This window comes from Meles meles, chromosome 12 (assembly GCF_922984935.1).
Source record: "Meles meles chromosome 12, mMelMel3.1 paternal haplotype, whole genome shotgun sequence".
NCBI lineage: Eukaryota > Metazoa > Chordata > Mammalia > Carnivora > Mustelidae > Meles > Meles meles.
In genome coordinates this window covers 392,408-416,057 of record NC_060077.1, presented here as the reverse complement: position 1 = coordinate 416,057, position 23,650 = coordinate 392,408, and the positions used below count along the sequence as shown (strand labels likewise).

The 23,650-nt window shown below is 48.5% G+C and overlaps 2 protein-coding genes across 2 annotated transcripts; both read right to left on the bottom strand.

The window, feature by feature from the left end:
* Positions 1–440: 440 nt before the first annotated feature.
* LOC123954280 (E3 ubiquitin-protein ligase rififylin-like) lies at positions 441–16,449 on the bottom strand. Its single transcript, XM_046025317.1, is given in 2 exon segments — positions 441–1,540; positions 16,303–16,449. Coding segments are annotated over 2 exon segments (1,194 nt in total). The 5' UTR covers positions 16,397–16,449.
* Positions 15,166–16,272, bottom strand: LOC123954281 (E3 ubiquitin-protein ligase rififylin-like). Its single transcript, XM_046025318.1, is given in 1 exon segment — positions 15,166–16,272. A coding segment is annotated over 1 exon segment (1,092 nt). The 5' UTR covers positions 16,258–16,272.
* Positions 16,450–23,650: the final 7,201 nt, after the last annotated feature.

Genomic DNA, 23,650 nt, shown 5'->3' with positions numbered 1-23,650 from the left:
CACAGAAAGCCAGAGACCAGAAATAAACCCAAATGAGCTGGGGAGGAAGAGGACCATTTCTACCAGGACCTTTGACGGCTGGAACACAGGTGGCTCAGGGATGGCCGGGATATAGGGGGAAGGGGGAAACTGTTAGGTTTACGGAGGAAGGGAGGAAAATCTGGTCCAAGTTCTGGAAAATCCTCTCTTCATCAATTACCATCATTACCCCAAGATCACTGGAACAGGGACTTGCCCATGCGATCTGTACCAGTTCCCACTGGCCTCAGGCTCTGCCAGCCAAGAGGTACGCCGCTGATGTGAGCCAGGCATGCCCAGAGGTGACCGCATCTTTGCTTGCAGATTCTCTTGTTAGTCTGCCCCTCTGCAAGCTGGTCAGTCTGGAGCCCAAACCCTTCCAGCTCTGTCCCTGTAAGGCACTAAGAAGCCGGCGCCAGCCCTCAGGATCTGAAGACCGGCGCGGCTCGGATCACGTACTGCCGACAGATGGGACACTGATTCATGCGCTTGCCGCAACTGGTGCAGGTGACCATGTGACTGCACTCCAGCAAGACACAGTCAATGGGCGAGTCCATGCAGATCCTGCACAGGTTCTCCTCCACACTGGGCGGCACTGCTCCACCGTTTTGGTCTTCAGCACCACACACCAGGTGCTGGAGCCCCTTCTGGCCCTTGTACAGCCGTGTCACCCTCTCCATCAGCTCCCACTTCTCGCAGCAGCCCTTGTAGTTGACGAAGTTGCACGCCAGGATCTCTTTCAGCTGCTGCACGGTCAGACCTTCCATGTCCTCCAGGTCGGTCAGGTCAGACAGGAAGGCCCTCCGGCCGGGGAGGAAGCTGTCCGCTGAGTCGACAGACTGGGTCTCCTCCTCAGCAGGTGCTCTGGCTGTGCTCTCCAGGTAGACAGGTTCCTCTTGGTCCTGAGACACCTGGTCATTGGCCTGCTGGCTTTCCTGAGCCTGGGCGGGGGACACAGAGGTGGCTTGTGTGGGCGAAGTGGGGAGTCTCGCGGAGGTAGGAGGTACTATCCTGGCGTGAGGCTGCGTCGGGAAGGCCTGGTGCTCAGGGAAGTCTGGGGTCAGGGTAGGGGCGCGAGTCCTGCCCTCCTGAGAGATTACAGGCTGCTGGCCAAGCACCAGGAGCGCCAGCTCCTCTTTCTCCCGGCACATTTCGGTAGAGACGTCATGGAGACTGAGATAGTCCCTGAGGTCCTTCACCTTCATCTTCATGAGCTCCTCCCGCTGAAAGGCCGTGACTCGGACTCGCTGGCAGAGGAGGCAGAGGCGGGGCCCGTTCCCCACTTGTCTCGAACAGGTCATGCAGAAATTTTTCTTGCAGTCGAGGCAGGTCTGCTTCCTGGCCATGTTTGCGAAGTGGGCCCCACAGGCCTTGCAGCTTGGTTCCGAGCCCGTTGGGGAAGGGAAGGAGCTGTACCCAGGGTTGGAGTAGGCCTGGGTCCTGGCTCCCTGCGCCGGTGGGGCCTCCTCAGGCTGTGCATCCAAGCAGAACCAGTTGCATTAGGTTGCCCACATGATAAAATCTCACATATCCCAGCGCTGCCGCCACGCCTCCTCACCTGCCCCGCCAGCCCAGGGGTCCGCACCTGGGAGGGGAGGGGCCGGATCTGGGCCGCCTCAGGCAGGGGTGCTCCGGGCTCCGCAGCAGCGGCATCTCCAGGGCTGAGGAGCACCGGGGGCGGTCGCGACATCCTCACAGGCAGCCCCAGGAAGTTGGCCCCCCCACCCATCGCCAGACGCCCGGACAGGCCGCTCCCGCCCCTCCAGCGGCTCCGCCCCAAAAATAATTTTTATACTCCTCCATCTGGAAGAAGCACAGCTTTATAATCGATGAAGAACGTTTCTTGACAGTGTGTGTGTGTGGTTGGGCTGCCTCCAGTTGTCAAGACACGTTTGTCTCATGATAAAGACAGCATGGCCTGAACCTGAACAATGTTTCCTTGGATGCTAAGGTGATTTGGGGGGTAATTACATCAGTTAAGTTCACTGTTCTGGACTTAGTTATCAAAAATCTGGAAATGTTCTTTGCCTAGAACAGAGCAGATCCTGGGCATGCTGGGGAAATGATATTCCATCCAGTGCATAAACTTTCACTTTAATGAGCCTTCCAAATTAAGTAGGAAAATTTAAACCTCAGGGCAAAAGCTCATCACTTTGCTCATCCTGAAAGGACTTTACTAAGAAATGTTCAGAGCAGTGATGGTGCTGGTTATCAAAGCAATTTTTAGTTCGTAATCTATTTGCTGGTTTCCCATTTTTACTCAGAGTACCTTGGGGACATCAATAACCCTGACATGTCAGATAAATACAAAAGCAAAAACAGGGTCCAAAGTGTTAGAATACAAAGGCATAAGGTTATGACTAAGGAATAAAACTGGTTTTAAATAGAGAAAGCGAGGGGGAAATAACAAATTTTATTTGGATGAAACAGTAGGCAGACTTTCTAAATGGGTCCCGGCAAAATGTCCTCTATTACTCCCAAGAAACTGCGAATGGGATGAGATGATCACGTCCTAACATCATGTCATATTACATGGCATGGTGGAGCTTAAACTTGGATGGTCACCCTGGATTATCCAGAGGTGACCCAGTGTAACCCCACAAGCCCTCAAAAGCAGGGCGTATTCTCCAGCTGGTAATAGAAGTTGGAAGGGCTCAATAACCATGGCTGTTTTGATGATGGAGAGGGGGAATTCCTGAGAAGGAATGCAGTCTACATGAACTAAGGGCAGTCCCCATCCAGCAACCAGCAGAAAAATGGTGACCCCCAGCCCCACAGTCCCAAAGAACTGAAGTCTGACCGCAACCTGAAGGAGCCTGAGAGCAAATTCCTGTCCAAATCCTCCAGTTAGGAGCCCAGTCCTGCCAAAACCTTGATTTTGACCTTGTGAGACTCTGAACAGAGAATCAAGCCACAGTGTGCTCAACCCTGACCTACAGAGCTGCAAGATAGTAAGTTTTAAGCTGACAAATGTGTGACCCTCCCTAGAAAACCAAGATCATGGCAACTTACAAACCGAAGGACTTACAGTTAGTTTAAGTTGCCAGGTAAAGGAGATCTTATTACTGAGCGTGGGACCATGATGTATACACCTTTTAACAGAAGCATTTGACAGTAAGTTTAAAGAGTCTTTGACCCATCAATTCAATATCCAGGAAATTAGGAAAATATTTAAATTCAAGTCTCATTAGAGAATTATTTTAAAAAGTCAAAAAAAGTTTAATTGGTGTATCTATCAGTAAGGTGTTTTTTACATTAATTATGCAATGTTTATAGTGTTGCTTCTGAAAGTGTGGTCTATGGACCAGCTTCACAATCACATGCAGAAGCTGAGGTATCAGACCCAAACTAGTGAGTTAACAAGTCTGTGTTAATAAGACCCAAAAGGTTTGTAGGCACACACAAGTTTCAGAAGCACTAATCTATAGCCTGGTATATTACTCAACAATGGCAATCTTGCTAGTTTTGGGTTTTTTTTTTTTTTTTTAACACATCATGAAGAAATCAGCTTATTTGAGAAATCATAATTTGGTTTAACAATAGAATGTCAGCTAATATAATCAGCCATATTAGTCATTTAAAAAGTACAACCATCTCAGGAGATGCAGGGAAAAAAATCAATGAAAAGGAACACCAATTCCTTTAACAAAATATTCATGGCAAATTAGGAAAAGAAGAAAGCATCTTTTTTCTGATAAGTGTGTCTATGAAACATTTAATGTCAAAACAATGAAAACTTTGTTTTGAGATCCAGGAAAAAAACAAGCATACACAATTTCTAATTAAAAATTATGGTAACAATTTCTATTCAGCAATGGGATATGATTCATTATATCAAGCAATAGAAAGATATGAAACTTTAAGGACGTTACAGTAAGAAATAAAATCCTCATTAATCACAGATGATAAAATAATACAAGTAAATATCCGATGAAGCCTACAATTTAACAGAATTAGTAATACTTAAAAATTTATTGGAAAAACATATATTTTGCATATACACTTCTATATATACTATAGATACAGAGATACATATAGTATTTATGTATACCAATGATAAAAGTTTCAAAATTCAATTTAAATAAAACATCAGTACATGTCATTTACTTCAACATGGATGTAACTAGAGGGTATTATGCTGAGTGAAACAATTAGATAAGGACAATTATATGGATTCACTCATATGTGGAATATAAGAAACAGCACAGAAGGATCAGAGGGAAGGTAGGGAAAACTAAAAGGAACGAAATGAGAGAAAGTGTGATATCACGAGATGTTTAATTATAACAAACTGAGGGCTGGTAGAGGGCATGTGGGGTTGGGGTTTGGATAAATGGCTGATGGGCATGAAGGAGGCCGTGAGCTATGATGAGCACTGGGTATCATAAGCAACTAATAATAGCTGACCTCTACATATAAATTGATGATGTCCTATATGTTGCTAATTGAATTATAATTTAAAAAATTTTTAAAACCATGGCTAACACCCCTCCTCCAGCCCAACTGCTCTGCCCTGGTTGTCTGCACAGGTTGACCTCTGACATGGAACTCTGAACAGGGTTCTGAGTGGTCAGTTGGGGCCTCAGGACGCTTGTACTCGGAGGCCTCGCTGTGGAGCCCGATGCAGCCATGGAGGGCCCTCCTTCGGCCAGCAGATCCACTTGCCAGGTGGTCCTGGAGAACATGTGGGATGCGCTGCTGCTGATGTCCAGAAGCTGGACACATAGCCCTGGGTGGCCCTGGGCGGTGCTGCTAGGGACCGTGCTGCTGCTCCTTTTCCTGTTGAGGAGACGACTCCCTCCGAGAAGTGCGAAGGCACTGGTAGAAGGGGGTCTTCCCGCCCCCAAGTCTGTGGAGCCAGCTGCCAGGAAAAGGGCCCGCGGGCCCCCCCAGGGTGCTGGCCAGTCCTCCCTCCTTACAGACCTTGTGCTTGGCAGCCATCAGTCAAACATTGAGCAGGCTGGTCCTTGGGGACCCTGCCGACGTCCTGAAGAAGGACCCGAGGAGCCAGCCCCCTCAACGTCCCCGGGTCCCTGGAGAAAACGCCGTCGGAGGAATAGCAGACAAGGATGGAGAGCAACCCGGGAGGAAAAGAGCGAAGGTCAGCAGTGACCACACTCCTGTTCCAGAGCCACCAGGACTGCTCAGCCAACAGGGTGCCAGAGGGAGGCAGAGAGGGAAGGAAGAGGAGGGGGAAGAAAGGCCAGCGATGTCGAGGGCATGCACAGAGCCAGGCCCGAAACATAGAGTCCTCCCATCACATTCCAGGGCAGGACCCGGGCTGCAGGCCATCCCAGGACTCGAGCTCCCCGCAGGTGACTCTGGTGCCAGGACCTGCGGAGTCCCACAAAAGAGCGGAGCCTGGAATGGCGACCACCCTGCCCGCCGGGCAGCCCTTGATCCCCAGGCTGTCAGCGAGGACACTGGCTCCCCTGTGTCCCCTCCAAGGCCCGAAGGGGATCCGCAAGAGAGAGCCACACGCATGGAGGCAGAAAGGCAAGCGATCGCACAGCTGGCCCAACACATCAGCCGTCTGCACACCCGGGAAGCAGCTCTGCAGCGGGAAAACGCACAGCTGGACCAGGACATTCAGCAGCTGAGGCGGAGCCTGCAGAAACCACTGGACCAGCAGGACGAACTCGCCCTGGAATTGCACAGAACCGTCTTTCGAGGGGCAGCTAAGCGCAAGGCCCTGCAGAAGAAACTGGCCGGCTTGCATGGAGACCTGGAGCTCACGCGCCAGTTGCGCGACCTCCACAAGGAGATGGCCCGAGACGTGCGCCAAGAGCTGCAGAGACACAGCTCCCACTGCTGCGAGCTGGTCCTCTTCCAGCACAACAGAGCCGCGAGGGGCTGGGAGGCCGCTGTGTCCAGGGAGAGAAAGTTCTGGGAGCTGAGGAGAGAACATGACCGCCTGAGGCAGACGCTGGCCGGCCTGGAGTCCCACCGCCTGATTGTCCCGAGTGACCCTCTTGCTCCTGCGGCTCCGCCCACAGCCCGCAGACCTGGGGACGTGTCAGGGGGTTCCTGGGGTCATCAGGCCCCCGGGGAGTGGGGAGGTATCCCTGGGAGGGCTCCGGGATCCAGGGTTGCCTGAGGGCAACCCTGTGTTGCCTGTGGGAGCCTCTGAGGGGAGGTCCGGGAAGGATGTCTGCCGGCTCTCTCTCGGCAAGCGCCTGCGTCTCCACTGGGGCCCCAGGGACGCTCAGCCGTGTAGCCCACTCACCCTGCCGCTGCACATCCAGACAGACTTCCGTGCCTATTGTCCTCGGTACAGACTTTCCCCATCAGACCCTCTACAGCTGTGTAATGTAGGCTGGTGTTTGCATGGAAATCCATGTCACTAGGACTGAAGACATCCTCTCTTGTGGACATGGACAGAGACTCCAAACACGACCGGATCTGTGGGCCAGGACTGATGTTACAAATCTGCAGATGCTAGTCAGTATTTATCTGAATAACATGTGATTCTTTTTTTTTTTTTTAAAGAGATAGAAAAAAAAAAAAGGGACTTAAAACAACATCTTTCTCAAACTGTATAAAATATGTTGTAGTCCTAAAGCCAACTTTAGTCCTAAACTCATATTTCAATCCTAAATTCAAATTTTAGTCCTGAATTCATGTTTTAATCTTAAATTCATAGTATTAGTTTTATCCTAAATTTATAATTAGGGTAACTTAAGAATTTCAACCATTTCTCCTTGTTCTATAATTTTTTTCTTAATTTTTGTTGTTTTGTTGGAGATCCTGTTTGTTTTTTACCATTTATAAAATTTAAGCTTTCAAAACACCGAGATCCAGATGGCAGACACACACCCCGCCCCCGCCATGCAGGAGGGCACATGCCCACACTCACTCCCCCTGACGCCGAATCTAAACTATTGTAGTTGTTTTGTGAGGATCTGAAAGTGTGTAAATAGAATTGAAATTGTAATAATTTGCTTACGCTTAAATAAATCATGGGAAAGAAAAAATGTGTGTGTGCCCTGTGTAAGGAGAGGAAAGCCTCCTTTATCTTCTTCCCAGAGAGCAGAGTGCCCTGAGGGAGAAAGGAAGGTGGAGGCAGGGAGCACTGTCCCATGGGGTGCAGAGGAAGAGGAGGCCAGGGGACAGTCCCCAGCTGCAGCAGGGAGAAGGGTAGGACCAAGGACGGGGCTCCCAGGCTCCAGTCACAGGAGGGAAGGAGGCGGTCCCATCCCTGGGCCTGGAGAGAGGACAGAGAAGTGGCATCTGCTGGGCCCAGCAATGGGGCCAAGGCAGGCACTTGGCTTCCGAGGACTGCTGGTGAAGGGCAACCCCCCAGAAGGCCTGGGAGTGCAGGCAGGGGAGGCAGCCTCAGGCACAGAGCCAGCAGGATCCTGTCAAGAAGGAGTTTGGAGAAGGACCCACCCCCGTGAGTCTATTTGACCCAAGTGCTTCTGGGGGTGACTGCCTGCCTTCGCACCCACACATGGAGTATATCTGCAGCTTCTCCAATGTCTTTGTTGCCATTTTGACACGTGCGGGGCAGTGATGGAGAAAACAAAAAAGTGAGGCTCAAGGACCCCCCAATAGGGCTTCTGTCCTATTGATGGGCAAAGCCAGGGAATCAAGAACAAGGGGACAGGGAAGAGCAGTCATTTCTCAGCAGAGAATTCCTATAGTGGAATGGTGAACAGGGTCAGGGGCCACAGTCAGAAGAGACATTCAGGCTGAGATTAGGGGAAGAGGAGGTAGTCTGGGAGGGCAGGGGCAGATTGTTCTAGGCAGGGAGCACAGGAATATAAATGCTGAGGGCTGTGCTCCCAGGGGTCTGGAGAAAAAGGGAAAAGATGTCAGGGGAGGGGGCAGGGAGCAGGGTCACTGCACAGCCCTTCCCTACGTAGAGTAGGGGAGGGTGCACACCTGGAGACACAGGACGCTGGTGGGCACGGGTGTGATGTGTGTTCGGCACAGATCTGTGTGATGGTGGGGACAGGGGAACAAGAGTGGGTGAGACAGGGCTGGATCATTCTGGGAGGAGGCTCATAGGGTCAGCATGGAGCACTGGGGGCTGGCCCTGGGGTGGCCATCGTGGAGATGGAGGAGGAGGACAGACTGGGACTGTGTTTGGGGAGTTGGGGGTCAGAGTAGAAGCAGGAAGAAAGACTCCCACCTTTTGTAAGAACCCTGTGTTTTCAGGGCTTCCTCATGTAACCCTTAGAAAATCTCTGTGTGGGTCCCTGTGGAAGGTCAGCAAGGCATGGACCCATTCCACCCAGTGGGCAGCCTGCTGTCTGAGGAGTAAGGCATGGAGGGAGGCCTGTTCATTTGGGCTCCCACCAGGTTTCCGCCAACCCTGAAGGCCCTCCTGAGCAGGTGCTCTCATCTCCCAGCTGCTCCCACCACAGATATCAAGGACAGCCTCGGGAGGGGATGGAGTGCAGGGTGAAGATTCCCAAGGGGAGGCACATCCTACCTGATCAAGTGGACGCTGCTACCAGTGGAAACCCCGACAAGTAACCCATGTCCCCCCATAGAGTCACAGGCAGCAGGAGACAGGCTCAGGGACTGGAAACACTCGTGAATGTGGCGTGTGCCCCCATTGCTGGGCCACCCTGGCTCTCTACCTGTCCCTGCTTCGGGGTGCAGTGGGAATGGATGGCAGGGCAGGGCAGGAGGGCTCCCTGGAGGAAGTGGCCTCTGAGCTGAATACTGATGGAGGAGCAGGAAGTACTAATGGTGCTTTCACACTTTAAAGAGCATGTGAACCTCTTGGAGACCTTGTCCTAGAAAATTTGGATCCTCAGGTCATGTAGCTGAGATCCTGTATGGCCCCCATGTGCTGTCTCTGCTGGGACCAGATGGGGAGGAACATGAATCCTTAGGTGACCATGACTGGAGCAGGGACAGTTGAAGGGGGTAACGGCATTTCTGGCAAAAGGCCCATCACAGGCAAAAACACGGGTCACAAAGTAGTCTACTCTGGGTGAGTAGGGCTCATTTGTGCAGTTGGCTTTCTGGAGTCCAGGAGCAGATGGCTTCTCAGACAATTCTACCAAACATTTAAAGAAGAATTAATACCTATTCTTCTGAGGCACTTTCAACAATTAGAAATGGGAGAAAAACTTCCAAACCCACTCTATGAAGCCAGCATTACCTTGATCCAAAAACCAAAAACCCCACGAAAAAGGAGACTTTCAGACAAATTTCTCTGGTGAACATGGATGCAAAAATTCTAACAAAAATACTAGCCGATAGGATCCAACAGCATATAAAAAGGATTATTTAGCATGACCAATTGGGATTTATTCCTGGGTTGCAAATATAGTCCAATATATGCAAATCAATCATTGTGATACACCATATAAAGAAAGGAGAAGAAGCATATGATCCTCTCAACAGATGCAGAAAAATCACTTGATAAGTACAGCATTGTTTATTGACTAAAACTCTTGCTTGTTCCAGCACTTTGAAAAATGTTGTTGGTATTTTGATTGGGATGACATTGAAAGTATTGATTAGTCTGGGCAGCATAGACATTTTAACAATGTTTTTCTTCTGATCCATGAGCATGGAATGTTTTCCCATCTTTTTGTGTCTTCCTCAATTTCCTTTATAAGTATTCTGTAGTTTCCAGAATGGAGATCCTTTACCTCTTTTGTTAGGTTTATTCCAAGGTATTTTAAGGGTTTTGGTGCTATTGTAAATGGAATCAATTCCCTACTTTCTCTTTTTACAGGTACATTGTTAGTGTATAGGAAAGCAACTGATTTCTGTGCATTGATTTTTGTACCCTGCCACATTACTGAATTGCTGTATTAGTTCTAGTAATTTGGAGGTGGAGTCTTTTGGGTTTTCCACATAAAGCATCATGTCATCCACAAAGAGAGAGAGTTTGACTTCTTTTTTGCCAATCTGAATATCTTTTATTTCTTTTTGTTGTCTGAATGCTGTTGCTAGGACTTCCAGTACCATATTGAACAATAGGGTGAGAGTGGGCTTCCTTCCTTGTTGTGTTCCTGATCTTAAGGGAAAGGCTCTCAGCTTTTCCACTTTGAAGAATGGTATTCGTTGTGGGCTTTTCATAGATGATTTTGTGAAATTGAGGACAGATCTCTCTATGCCTACACTCTGAAGAGTTTTAATCAGGAAAGGATGCTGCATTTTTTCAAATGCTTTGTCTGCATCAACTAAAAGAACTGTGTGATTCCTGTCCCTTCTCTTATTTATGTGTTCTATCACATTGATTGATTTGTGAATGTTGAACCACCTTTGTGTCCGAGGGATAAATCTCATTTGGTCATCATGGATAATCCTTTTAATGTACTGTTGGATCCTATTAACTAGGATCTTATTGAGAATTTTGGCATCCATATTCATCAGGGATATTGGTCTGTAATTCTCTTTTTTAATGGGATCTTTGCCTGGTTTTGGGATAGATGTGACGTGGCCTCATAGAGTGAGTTTGAAAGTTTTCCTTCTGCTTCTATTTTTTTTTGAAAGAGCTTCAGGAGAATAGTTATTGTTTCTTCCTTGAAGTTCTGGTAAAATTCCCCAGGGAATCCATCAGGAGCTGGACTCCTGTTTTTTGGGAGGTTTTGTTTTGTTTTTTATCATTGTTTCAATCTCGTTACTGGTTACTGGTCTATTCAAGCTGTCAGTGTCTTCCTGTTTCAGTCTTGGTAGTTTATAAGTTTCCAGGAAGGCATCCATTAGGTTGCTTAATTTATTGGCTTACTGTTGTTGATAATAATTTCTAATAATTGTTTATATTTCCTTGGTGTTCGTTGTGATCACTCCCCTTTCATTCATAATTTTATTAATTTGGGTCCTTCCCCTTTTCTTTTGGATAAGTCTGGTAAGTGGTTTATTGACCTTATTAATTTTTTTCAAAGAACAAGCTTCTAGTTTCATTGATGTTTTCTACTGTATTTCTAGTTTCTAATTCATTGGTCTCTGCTCTAAGTTTAATTATTTCTCTTCTTATACATGGCTTAGGCTTTATCTGTTGTTCTTTCTCCAGTTGTTTAAGGTGTAAAGTTAGCCATCAGGGTAATTCAAATCCAAACCACCTTGAGATACTCCCTTACACCAGTTATAATGACAAAAATTGACAGGTAAGAAACAACAAATGTTGGAGAGGTTGTGGAGAAAGGGGAACCCTCTTACACTGTTGGTGGGAATGCAAGTTGGTGTAGCCACTTTGGAAAACAGTGTGGGGGTTCCTCAAAAAGTTAAAAATAAAGCTATCTTATGATCCAGCAATTGCACTATTGGGTATTTGCCCCAGAGATACAGATATAGTGAAAAGAAAGGCCATAGGCACCAAATGTTCATAACAGTAATGTCCACAATAGCCAAACCATGGAAGGAACTGAGATGCTCTTCAATGGATGAATGGATAAAGATGTGGTCCATATATACAATGGAATATTGCTCAGCCAGCAGAAAGGATGAATACCCACCATTTGCATTGGCATGGATGGAACTGGAAGAGATTATGCTGAGTGAAATTACTCAAGCAGAGAAAGACAATTATCATATAGTTTAACTTACTTGTGGAACATAATGAATAGCATAGAGGACATTAGAAGAAGGAAGGGGAAAACGAGGAGGGGCAATCAATGGGGGAGATGAACCATGAGAGACTATGAACTCAGAGAATCAAACTGAGGGCTTCAGAGGGGAGCGGTTGGGGATGGGTGAGCCCAGTGACAGGTATTTAGGAAGGCATATATTGCATAGAGTACTGGGTGTTATAGGCAAACAATGAATCATGGAACGCTACATTACAAATGAATGACATACTGTACGGTGACTAACATAACAATAAAAAATATTTTTAAAATGATTGGAGAAGTCAAATCAGAAAAATATTATCTCAGAAGAGTTTGAATTGTCCATAGGTCCAAACATGAACAAAATGTTAAAGGACAAGATGTATATCACAAATATCACAGATAAAATGGTGATACCTAGAATCCATGAAGTGGTTACAACAGGTGAAAAACAGACAAGACAAAAATAAGAAATGGAAACATAAATGAGTAACTAGCCTAAAATGTTTTCTACCTCACTCAAATTGAAACACCATTTTTCATCTATCAAAATAACAGTTTCTTTCTGTAATTTCTGTATTTCTTTCAATGATGATTCTGACTTTGTGACATTAAATAGACACCCTTTTTACTGAGAAGATTCTCCCTTCCTGGGAGCCAAAACAAATGCATTGACCAATAGAATAGAATGACTTCAAAAATAATTTTTTTTTTCTCCAGTGAAATTTTGTTATAAAATTATAAAGCAGAGCTCTGTAACAAAAAATACACATCTGGGTTTGCTTTAACAGAAATGTAAGTCTGAGAGAATCTTAATATAAGCCACTTGAAATAACACATTCACATCTGAAAGATTTGAAATAAGTCAATCGGAGAAAGACAACTATCATATGATCTCCCTGATATGAGGACATGGAGAAGCAACATGGGGGGGTAGGAGATAGGAGAAGAATAAATGAAACAAGATGGGATTGGGAGGGAGACAAACCATAAATGACTCTTAATCTCACAAAACAAACTGGGGGTTGCTGCGGGGAGGTGGGATTGGGGGAGGGGGAGCGGGCTATGGACATTGGGGAGGGGAAGCGAACCATAAGAGACTATGGACTCTGAAAAACAACCTGAGGGTTTTGAAGGGTCAGGGGTGGGAGGTTGGGGCAACCTGAGGGTTTTGAAGGGTCAGGGGTGGGAGGTTGGGGGAACAGGTGGTGGGTAATGGGGAGGGCACGTTTTGCATGGAGCACTGGGTGTTGTGCAAAAAGAATGAATACTGTTACGCTGAAAAAATAAATAAAATGAAAGATTTCAACAAATTTATACAATATATATTGTGCATGGACTCCTGCATAGCTTCTGGGTATGAGCTTGGATCCAGCTATTCCAGGGTACTGAGAACTAGTCAGCTCTCCCAAGTCTTAAAACAAGTCTCAAAACGATCAGAGCCAAAGCTATGGAATAATTGGAAGAATTAAGATGTTTCATGATAATTAAGACCAAGGATCCATGAGGGGCAAGGGAGGGCACTGGGAGATAAAAATCAAGTTTTCTACCTAGATTAGATAGTAACTGAAATGGGATCTTGGAATTCAGCCTTTATTTGGTTTAATAACGATGAACAACAACAAATCAGGGTGGTTTGACATCTTTTTTCCTGAATGGAAACCTTCAGCAAGATCAAAAGACTTAAAGGCAAGTTCTTTCTCCAAAATGAGCAAATGATAGCAGTTCTAATTCTTACTGAGGTTACTAACCAACCTTCAGGATATTATTTTTAACTTCTGTCTAGGAGGGAATGTGGGAGGTAGGGAGAGGTAAGGCTTCAGCAGTGAAAGCAAGTTTGAAGTAGGAAGAGAGCCAGCTTCTGCCCTGAAGTTATTGCTAGATCGTAACTAAGTTGCATATATATATGTATATATACACACACACCTGTTACAGTGGAATCAAGAAGCAGCTGAATCCTCTGCTAAACTGGCAGACATTGTAAACGGTAGTAGGTACTGTCCAGCAGAAGAGTGAAAAGTCCTCATCGCAGACCTCTCTTGATTCCCCCGATTCCTACGAAGGCTGTCCCAGAATCAGATCATCTGGGACTTGGTGTAATGTCAAGGTAAGTGGCCCAGTGTGCAACTGGCAACTGCTTTATGAAATAATTTCTTTCTTCCAAAGGGGAATAGTGGTTGGTTGGGGGAGGCCTAAGTATGTCTGTACCAATAAGCAGGTCCCCTTGGAGGTTTCCCACTGTTTTCCAAAGTCCTGACTGCTTCCAGTCTGTGTGAACTTGACTGCACAGCAGGGGGAAAGGGTAGCGGGTGGTCTGCTAAGGCCCTCTGGAGCTTAGGGGTTGCATAGTTCACCCCCGGGGAACAGCAGCACACACAGCTCTTCTGATAGCACGTGTTCTTGGCCTAGCTGCTCCAGCAAACTTGAGCCCTTTGGCTCTTCCAGTGGTAGACCCACCCTAAGACGGCTCAAGAACATGCTTCTTCCTGACCTCCCCTCAAATCAGTAGGCTAAGGAAGGAAATGGGAGCTGGGAGTCCCCGCTAACCTAGGAAATCAAGACTTGCAGCTGTCTGCCCCAGGGCTGAATCCAGTCCCATTCAGTATCTTCCAATACCCCTTAGGTGTTCAGTTTCAGTCTCCAGGAGCGTCCTGAGAAGTGTGGCTAGAGAAGAGCAAGGCTCTTTGCCTTAGTCTCTCTGCCTTAGTGAGAACATGTTTAAAACCTCCACGGGAAAGAGAGGGACTTCATTCCCAGGGGAAAGTGGTTTGCGATTCCTTTGTGTTGGAGAAGTCAAAATTAAGCAGGAAGTTACTGCTTCCACCCAAAACTTTCTCTTTTCTCCTAAACTAAAATCAAGGGTGGTGTACAGGCCCTCAGAGCACCAGAGCTCGATGCCCGTGCCATCTCACACACACAGACTCAAACTTCCCTGCAGATGCTTTGCTGCCTCCCAGGGTTCAGTCAGGAGACTCCTCGCTTCCAATCCAGCACTTCAGGAAGCAACTCTAAATGACTTTGCAATTTTCCAGTAGCATTTGCGTTTCATTTCTCACCAGAGAAAAAGTTTACTGGTCCAGATTTAGTCCTAAGGAGGATCACTATTGGTCTGGTAAGCTAACATCTTTTTGGTCTGAAGAAACAAATTTTAGGCAATGTAGCAAGAGACTAGCAAAGCTGGTTAAAGCACAGAAAGCCAGAGACCAGAAATAAACCCAAATGAGCTGGGGAGGAAGAGGACCATTTCTACCAGGACCTTTGACGGCTGGAACACAGGTGGCTCAGGGATGGCCGGGATATAGGGGGAAGGGGGAAACTGTTAGGTTTATGGAGGAAGGGAGGAAAATCTGGTCCAAGTTCTGGAAAATCCTCTCTTCATCAATTACCATCATTACCCCAAGATCACTGGAACAGGGACTTGCCCATGCGATCTGTACCAGTTCCCACTGGCCTCAGGCTCCTCCAGCCAAGAGGTACACCGCTGATGTGAGCCAGGCATGCCCAGAGGTGACCGCATCTTTGCTTGCAGATTCTCTTGTTAGTCTGCCCCTCTGCAAGCTGGTCAATCTGGAGCCCAAACCCTTCCAGCTCTGTCCCTGTAAGGCACTGAAGAAGCCGGCGCCAGTCCTCAGGATCTGAAGACCGGCGCGGCTCGGATCACGTACTGCCGACAGATGGGACACTGATTCATGCGCTTGCCGCAACTGGTGCAGGTGACCATGTGACTGCACTCCAGCAAGACACAGTCAATGGGCGAGTCCATGCAGATCCTGCACAGGTTCTCCTCCACACTGGGCGGCACTGCTCCACCGTTTTGGTCTTCAGCACCACACACCAGGTGCTGGAGCCCCTTCTGGCCCTTGTACAGCCGTGTCACCCTCTCCATCAGCTCCCACTTCTCACAGCAGCCCTTGTAGTTGACGAAGTTGCACGCCAGGATCTCTTTCAGCTGCTGCACGGTCAGACCTTCCATGTCCTCCAGGTCGGTCAGGTCAGACAGGAAGGCCCTCCGGCCGGGGAGGAAGCTGTCCTCTGAGTCGACAGACTGGGTCTCCTCCTCAGCAGGTGCTCTGGCTGTGCTCTCCAGGTAGACAGGTTCCTCTTGGTCCTGAGACACCTGGTCATTGGCCTGCTGGCTTTCCTGAGCCTGGGCGGGGGACACAGAGGTGGCTTGTGTGGGCGAAGTGGGGAGTCTCGCGGAGGTAGCAGGTACTGTCCTGGCGTGAGGCTGCGTCGGGAAGGCCTGGTGCTCAGGGAAGTCCGGGGACAGGGTAGGGGCGCGAGTCCTGCCCTCCTGAGAGATTACAGGCTGCTGGCCAAGCACCAGGAGCGCCAGCTCCTCTTTCTCCCGGCACATTTCGGTAGAGACGTCATGGAGACTGAGATAGTCCCTGAGGTCCTTCACCTTCATCTTCATGAGCTCCTCCCGCTGAAAGCCCGTGACTCGGACTCGCTGGCAGAGGAGGCAGAGGCGGGGCCCGTTCCCCACTTGGCTTGAACAGGTCATGCAGAAATTTTTCTTGCAGTCGAGGCAGGTCTGCTTCCTGGCCATGTTTGCGAAGTGGGCCCCACAGGCCTTGCAGCTTGGTTCCGAGCCCGTTGGGGAAGGGAAGGAGCTGTACCCAGGGTTGGAGTAGGCCTGGGTCCTGGCTCCCTGCGCCGGTGGGGCCTCCTCAGGCTGTGCATCCAAGCAGAACCAGTTGCATTAGGTTGCCCACATGATAAAAATCTCACATATCCCAGCGCTGCCGCCACGCCTCCTCACCTGCCCCGCCAGCCCAGGGGTCCGCACCTGGGAGGGGAGGGCCGGATCTGGGCCGCCTCAGGCAGGGGTGCTCCGGGCTCCGCAGCAGCGGCATCTCCAGGGCTGAGTAGCACCGGGAGCGGTCGCGACATCCTCACAGGCAGCCCCAGGAAGTTGGCCCCCCCACCCATCGCCAGACGCCCGGCCCGGCCGCTCCCGCCCCTCCAGCGGCTCCGCCCCAAAAATAATTTTTATACTCCTCCATCTGGAAGAAGCACAGCTTTATAATCGATGAAGAACGTTTCTTGACAGTGTGTGTGTGTGGTTGGGCTGCCTCCAGTCGTCAAGACACGTTTGTCTCATGATAAAGACAGCATGGCCTGAACCTGAACAATGTTTCCTTGGATGCTAAGGTGATTTGGGGGGTAATTACATCAGTTAAGTTCACTGTTCTGGACTTAGTTATCAAAAATCTGGAAATGTTCTTTGCCTAGAACAGAGCAGATCCTGGGCATGCTGGGGAAATGATATTCCATCCAGTGCATAAACTTCCACTTTAATGAGCCTTCCAAATTAAGTAGGAAAATTTAAACCTCAGGGCAAAAGCTTATCACTTTGCTCATCCTGAAAGGACTTTACTAAGAAATGTTCAGAGCAGTGATGGTGCTGGTTATCAAAGCAATTTTTAGTTCGTAATCTATTTGCTGGTTTCCCATTTTTACTCAGAGTACCTTGGGGACATCAATAACCCTGACATGTCAGATAAATACAAAAGCAAAAACAGGGTCCAAAGTGTTAGAATACAAAGGCATAAGGTTATGACTAAGGAATAAAACTGGTTTTAAATAGAGAAAGCGAGGGGGAAATAACAAATTTTATTTGGATGAAACAGTAGGCAGACTTTCTAAATGGGTCCCGGCAAAATGTCCTCTATTACTCCCAAGAAACTGCGAATGGGATGAGATGATCACGTCCTAACATCATGTCATATTACATGGCACGGTGTAGCTTAAACTTGGATGGTCACCCTGGATTATCCAGAGGTGACCCAGTGTAACCCCACAAGCCCTCAAAAGCAGGGCGTGTTCTCCAGCTGGTAGTAGAAGTCGGAAGGGCTCAATAACCATGGCTGTTTTGATGATGGAGAGGGGGAATTCCTGAGAAGGAATGCAGTCTACATGAACTAAGGGCAGTCCCCATCCAGCAACCAGCAGAAAAATGGTGACCCCCAGCCCCACAGTCCCAAAGAACTGAAGTCTGACCGCAACCTGAAGGAGCCTGAGAGCAAATTCCTGTCCAAATCCTCCAGTTAGGAGCCCAGTCCTGCCAAAACCTTGATTTTGACCTTGTGAGACTCTGAACAGAGAATCAAGCCACAGTGTGCTCAACCCTGACCTACAGAGCTGCAAGATAGTAAGTTTTAAGCTGACAAATGTGTGACCCTCCCTAGAAAACTAAGATCATGGCAACTTACAAACCGAAGGACTTACAGTTAGTTTAAGTTGCCAGGTAAAGGAGATCTTATTACTGAGCGTGGGACCATGATGTATACACCTTTTAACAGAAGCATTTGACAGTAAGTTTAAAGAGTCTTTGACCCATCAATTCAATATCCAGGAAATTAGGAAAATATTTAAATTCAAGTCTCATTAGAGAATTATTTTAAAAAGTCAAAAAAAGTTTAATTGGTGTATCTATCAGTAAGGTGTTTTTTACATTAATTATGCAATGTTTATAGTGTTGCTTCTGAAAGTGTGGTCTATGGACCAGCTTCACAATCACATGCAGAAGCTGAGGTATCAGACCCAAACTAGTGAATTAACAAGTCTGTGTTAATAAGACCCAAAAGGTTTGTAGGCACACACAAGTTTCAGAAGCACTAATCTATAGCCTGGAATATTATTCAGCAATGGCAATCTTGCTAGTTTTGGGTTTTTTTTTTAACACATCATGAAGAAATCAGCTTATTTGAGAAATCATAATTTGGTTTAACAATAGAATGTCAGCTAATATAATCAGCCATATTAGTCATTTAAAAAGTACAACCATCTCAGGAGATGCAGGGAAAAAAATCAATGAAAAGGAACACCAATTCCTTTAACAAAATATTCATGGCAAATTAGGAAAAGAAGAAAGCATCTTTTTTTCTGATAAGTGTGTCTATGAAACATTTAATGTCAAAACAATGAAAACTTTGTTTTGAGATCCAGGAAAAAAACAAGCATACACAATTTCTAATTAAAAATTATGGTAACAATTTCTATTCAGCAATGGGATATGATTCATTATATCAAGCAATAAAAAGATATGAAACTTTAAGGACGTTACAGTAAGAAATAAAATCCTCATTAATCACAGATGATAAAATAATACAAGTAAATATCCGATGAAGACTACAATTTAACAGAATTAGTAATACTTAAAAATTTATTGGAAAAACATATATTTTGCATATATACTTCTATATATACGATAGATACAGAGATACATATAGTATTTATGTACACCAATGATAAAAGTTTCAAAATTCAATTTAAATAAAACATCAGTACATGTCATTTACTTCAACATGGATGTAACTAGAGGGTATTATGCTGAGTGAAACAATTAGATAAGGACAATTATATGGATTCACTCATATGTGGAATATAAGAAACAGCACAGAAGGATCAGAGGGAAGGTAGGGAAAACTAAAAGGAACGAAATGAGAGAAAGTGAGATACCACGAGATGTTTAATTATAACAAACTGAGGGCTGGTAGAGGGCATGTGGGGTTGGGGTTTGGATAAATGGCTGATGGGCATTAAGGAGACCATGAGCTATGATGAGCACTGGGTATCATAAGCAACTAATAATAGCTGACCTCTACATATAAATTGATGATGTCCTATATGTTGCTAATTGAATTATAATTTAAAAAATTTTTAAAACCATGGCTAACACCCCTCCTCCAGCCCAACTGCTCTGCCCTGGTTGTCTGCACAGGTTGACCTCTGACATGGAACTCTGAACAGGGTTCTGAGTGGTCAGTTGGGGCCTCAGGACGCTTGTACTCGGAGGCCTCGCTGTGGAGCCCGATGCAGCCATGGAGGGCCCTCCTTCGGCCAGCAGATCCACTTGCCAGGTGGTCCTGGAGAACATGTGGGATGCGCTGCTGCTGATGTCCAGAAGCTGGACACATAGCCCTGGGTGGCCCTGGGTGGTGCTGCTAGGGACCGTGCTGCTGCTCCTTTTCCTGTTGAGGAGACGACTCCCTCCGAGAAGTGCGAAGGCACTGGTAGAAGGGGGTCTTCCCGCCCCCAAGTCTGTGGAGCCAGCTGCCAGGAAAAGGGCCCGCGGGCCCCCCCAGGGTGCTGGCCAGTCCTCCCTCCTTACAGACCTTGTGCTTGGCAGCCATCAGTCAAACATTGAGCAGGCTGGTCCTTGGGGACCCTGCCGACGTCCTGAAGAAGGACCCGAGGAGCCAGCCCCCTCAACGTCCCTGGGTCCCTGGAGAAAACGCCGTCGGAGGAATAGCAGACGAGGTTGGAGAGCAAACCAGGAGGAAAAGAGCGAAGGTCGGCAGTGACCACACTCCTGTTCCAGAGCCACCGGGACTGCTCAGCCAACAGGGTGCCAGAGGGAGGCAGAGAGGGAAGGAAGAGGAGGGGGAAGAAAGGCCAGCGATGTCGAGGGCATGCACAGAGCCAGGCCCGAGACATCGAGTCCTCCCATCACATTCCAGGGCAGGACCCGGGCTGCAGGCCATCCCAGGACTCGAACTCCCCGCAGGTGACTCTGCTGCCAGGACCTGCGGAGTCCCACAAAAGAGCGGAGCCTGGAATGGCGACCACACTGCCCGCCAGGCAGCCCTTGATCCCCAGGCTGTCAGCGAGGACACTGGCTCCCCTATGTCCCCTCCAAGGCCCGAAGGGGATCCACAAGAGAGAGCCACACGCCTGGAGGCAGAAAGGCAAGCGATCGCCCAGCTGGCCCGACACATCGGCTGTCTGCACACCTGGGAAGCAGCTCTGCAGCAGGAAAATGCACAGCTGGACCAGGACATTCAGCAGCTGAAGCGGAGCCTGCAGAAACCACTGGACCAGCAGGACGAACTCGCCCTGGAATTGCACAGAACCCTCTTTCGAGGGGTAGCTAAGCGCAAGACCCTGCAGAAGAAACTGGCCGGCCTGCATGGAGACCTGGAGCTCACGCGCCAGTTGCGCGACCTCCACAAGGAGATGGCCAGAGACATGCGCTGAGAGCAGCAGAGACACAGCTCCCACTGCCGCGAGCTGGTCCTCTTCCAGCACAACAGAGCCGCGAGAGGCTGGGAGGCTGCTGTGTCCAGGGAGAGAAAGTTCTGGGAGCTGAGGAGAGAACATGACCGCCTGAGGCAGACGCTGGCCGGCCTGGAGTCCCACCGCCTGATTGTCCCGAGTGACCCTCTTGCTCCTGCGGCTCCGCCCGCAGCCCGCAGACCTGGGGAAGTGTCAGGGGGTTCCTGGGGTCACCAGGCCCCCAGGGAGTGGGGAGGTACCCCTGTGAGGGCTCCGGGATCCAGGGTTGCCTGAGGGCAACCCTGTGTTGCCTGTGGGAGCCTCTGCGGGGAGGTCCGGGAAGGTTGTCTGCCGGCTCTCTCTCTCGGCAAGCGCCTGCGTCTCCACTGGGGCCCCAGGGATGCTCAGCCGTGTAGCCCACTCACCCTGCCACTGCACATCCAGACAGACATCCGTGCCTATTGTCCTCGGTACAGACTTTCCCCATCAGACCCTCTACAGCTGTGTAATGTAGGCTGGTGTTTGCATGGAAATCCATGTCACTAGGACTGAAGACATCCTCTCTTGTGGACATGGACAGAGACTCCAAACACGACCGTTTCTGTGGGCCAGGACTGATGTTACAAATCTGCAGATGTTAGTCAGTATTTATCTGAATAACATGTGATTCTTTTTTTTAAAAAAAAAGAGATAGAAAAAAAAGGGACTTAAAACAACATCTTTCTCAAACTGTATAAAATATGTTGTAGTCCTAAAGCCAACTTTAGTCCTAAACTCATATTTCAATCCTAAATTCAAATTTTAGTCCTGAATTCATGTTTTAATCTTAAATTCATAGTATTAGTTTTATCCTAAATTTATAATTAGGGTAACTTAAGAATTTCAACCATTTCTCCTTGTTCTATAATTTTTTTCTTAATTTTTGTTGTTTTGTTGGAGATCCTGTTTGTTTTTTACCATTTATAAAATTTAAGCTTTCAAAACACCGAGATCCAGATGGCAGACACACACCCCGCCCCCGCCATGCAGGAGGGCACATGCCCACACTCACTCCCCCTGACGCCGAATCTAAACTATTGTAGTTGTTTTGTGAGGATCTGAAAGTGTATAAATAGAATTGAAATTGTAATAATTTGCTTATGCTTAAATAAATCATGGGAAAGAAAAAAATGTGTGTGTGCCCTGTGTAAGGAGAGGAAAGCCTCCTTTATCTTCTTCCCAGAGAGCAGAGTGCCCTGAGGGAGAAAGGAAGGTGGAGGCAGGGAGCACTGTCCCATGGGGTGCAGAGGAAGAGGAGGCCAGGGGACAGTCCCCAGCTGCAGCAGGGAGAAGGGTAGGACCAAGGACGGGGCTCCCAGGCTCCAGTCACAGGAGGGAAGGAGGCGGTCCCATCCCTGGGCCTGGAGAGAGGACAGGGAAGTGGCATCTGCTGGGCCCAGCAATGGGGCCAAGGCAGGCACTTGGCTTCCGAGGACTGCTGGTGAAGGGCAACCCCCCAGAAGGCCTGGGAGTGCAGGCAGGGGCGGCAGCCTCAGGCACAGAGCCAGCAGGATCCTGTCAAGAAGGAGTTTGGAGAAGGACCCACCCCCGTGAGTCTATTTGACCCAAGTGCTTCTGGGGGTGACTGCCTGCCTTCGCACCCACACATGGAGTATATCTGCAGCTTCTCCGATGTCTTTGTTGCCATTTTGACACATGCGGGGCAGTGATGGAGAAAACAAAAAAGTGAGGCTCAAGGACCCCCCAATAGGGCTTCTGTCCTATTGATGGGCAAAGCCAGGGAATCAAGAACAAGGGGACAGGGAAGAGCAGTCATTTCTTGGCAGAGAATTCCTATAGTGGAATGGTGAACAGGGTCAGGGGCCACAGTCAGAAGAGACATTCAGGCTGAGATTACGGGAAGAGGAGGTAGTCTGGGAGGGCAGGGGCAGATTGTTCTAGGCAGGGAGCACAGGAATATAAATGCTGAGGGCTGTGCTCCCAGGGGTCTGGAGAAAAAGGGAAAAGATGTCAGGGGAGGGGGCAGGGAGCAGGGTCACTGCACAGCCCTTCCCTACATAGAGTAGGGGAGGGTGCACACCTGGAGACACAGGACGCTGGTGGGCACGGGTGTGATGTGTGTTCGGCACAGATCTGTGTGATGGTGAGGACAGGGGAACAAGAGTGGGTGAGACAGGGCTGGATCATTCTGGGAGGAGGCTCATAGGGTCAGCATGGAGCACTGGGGGCTGGCCCTGGGGTGGTCATCCTGGAGATGGAGGAGGAGGACAGACTGGGACTGTGTTTGGGGAGTTGGGGGTCAGAGTAGAAGCAGGAAGAAAGACTCCCACCTTTTGTAAGAACCCTGTGTTTTCAGGGCTTCCTCATGTAACCCTTAGAAAATCTCTGTGTGGGTCCCTGTGGAAGGTCAGCAAGGCATGGACCCATTCCACCCAGTGGGCAGCCTGCTGTCTGAGGAGTAAGGCATGGAGGGAGGCCTGTTCATTTGGGCTCCCACCAGGTTTCCGCCAACCCTGAAGGCCCTCCTGAGCAGGTGCTCTCATCTCCCAGCTGCTCCCACCACAGAAATCAAGGACAGCCTCGGGAGGGGATGGAGTGCAGGGTGAAGATTCCCAAGGGGAGGCACATCCTACCTGATCAAGTGGACGCTGCTACCAGTGGAAACCCCGACAAGTAACCCATGTCCCCCCATAGGAGCAGGAGACAGGCTCAGGGACTGGAAATACTCGTGAATGTGGCGTGTGCCCCCATTGCTGGGCCACCCTGGCTCTCTACCTGTCCCTGCTTCGGGGTGCAGTGGGAATGGATGGCAGGGCAGGGCAGGAGGGCTCCCTGGAGGAAGTGGCCTCTGAGCTGAATACTGATGGAGGAGCAGGAAGTACTAATGGTGCTTTCACACTTTAAAGAGCATGTGAACCTCTTGGAGACCTTGTCCTAGAAAATTTGGATCCTCAGGTCATATAGCTGAGATCCTGTATGGCCCCCATGTGCTGTCTCTGCTGGGACCAGATGGGGAGGAACATGAATCCTTAGGTGACCATGACTGGAGCAGGGACAGTTGAAGGGGGTAACAGCATTTCTGGCAAAAGGCCCATCACAGGCAAAAACAC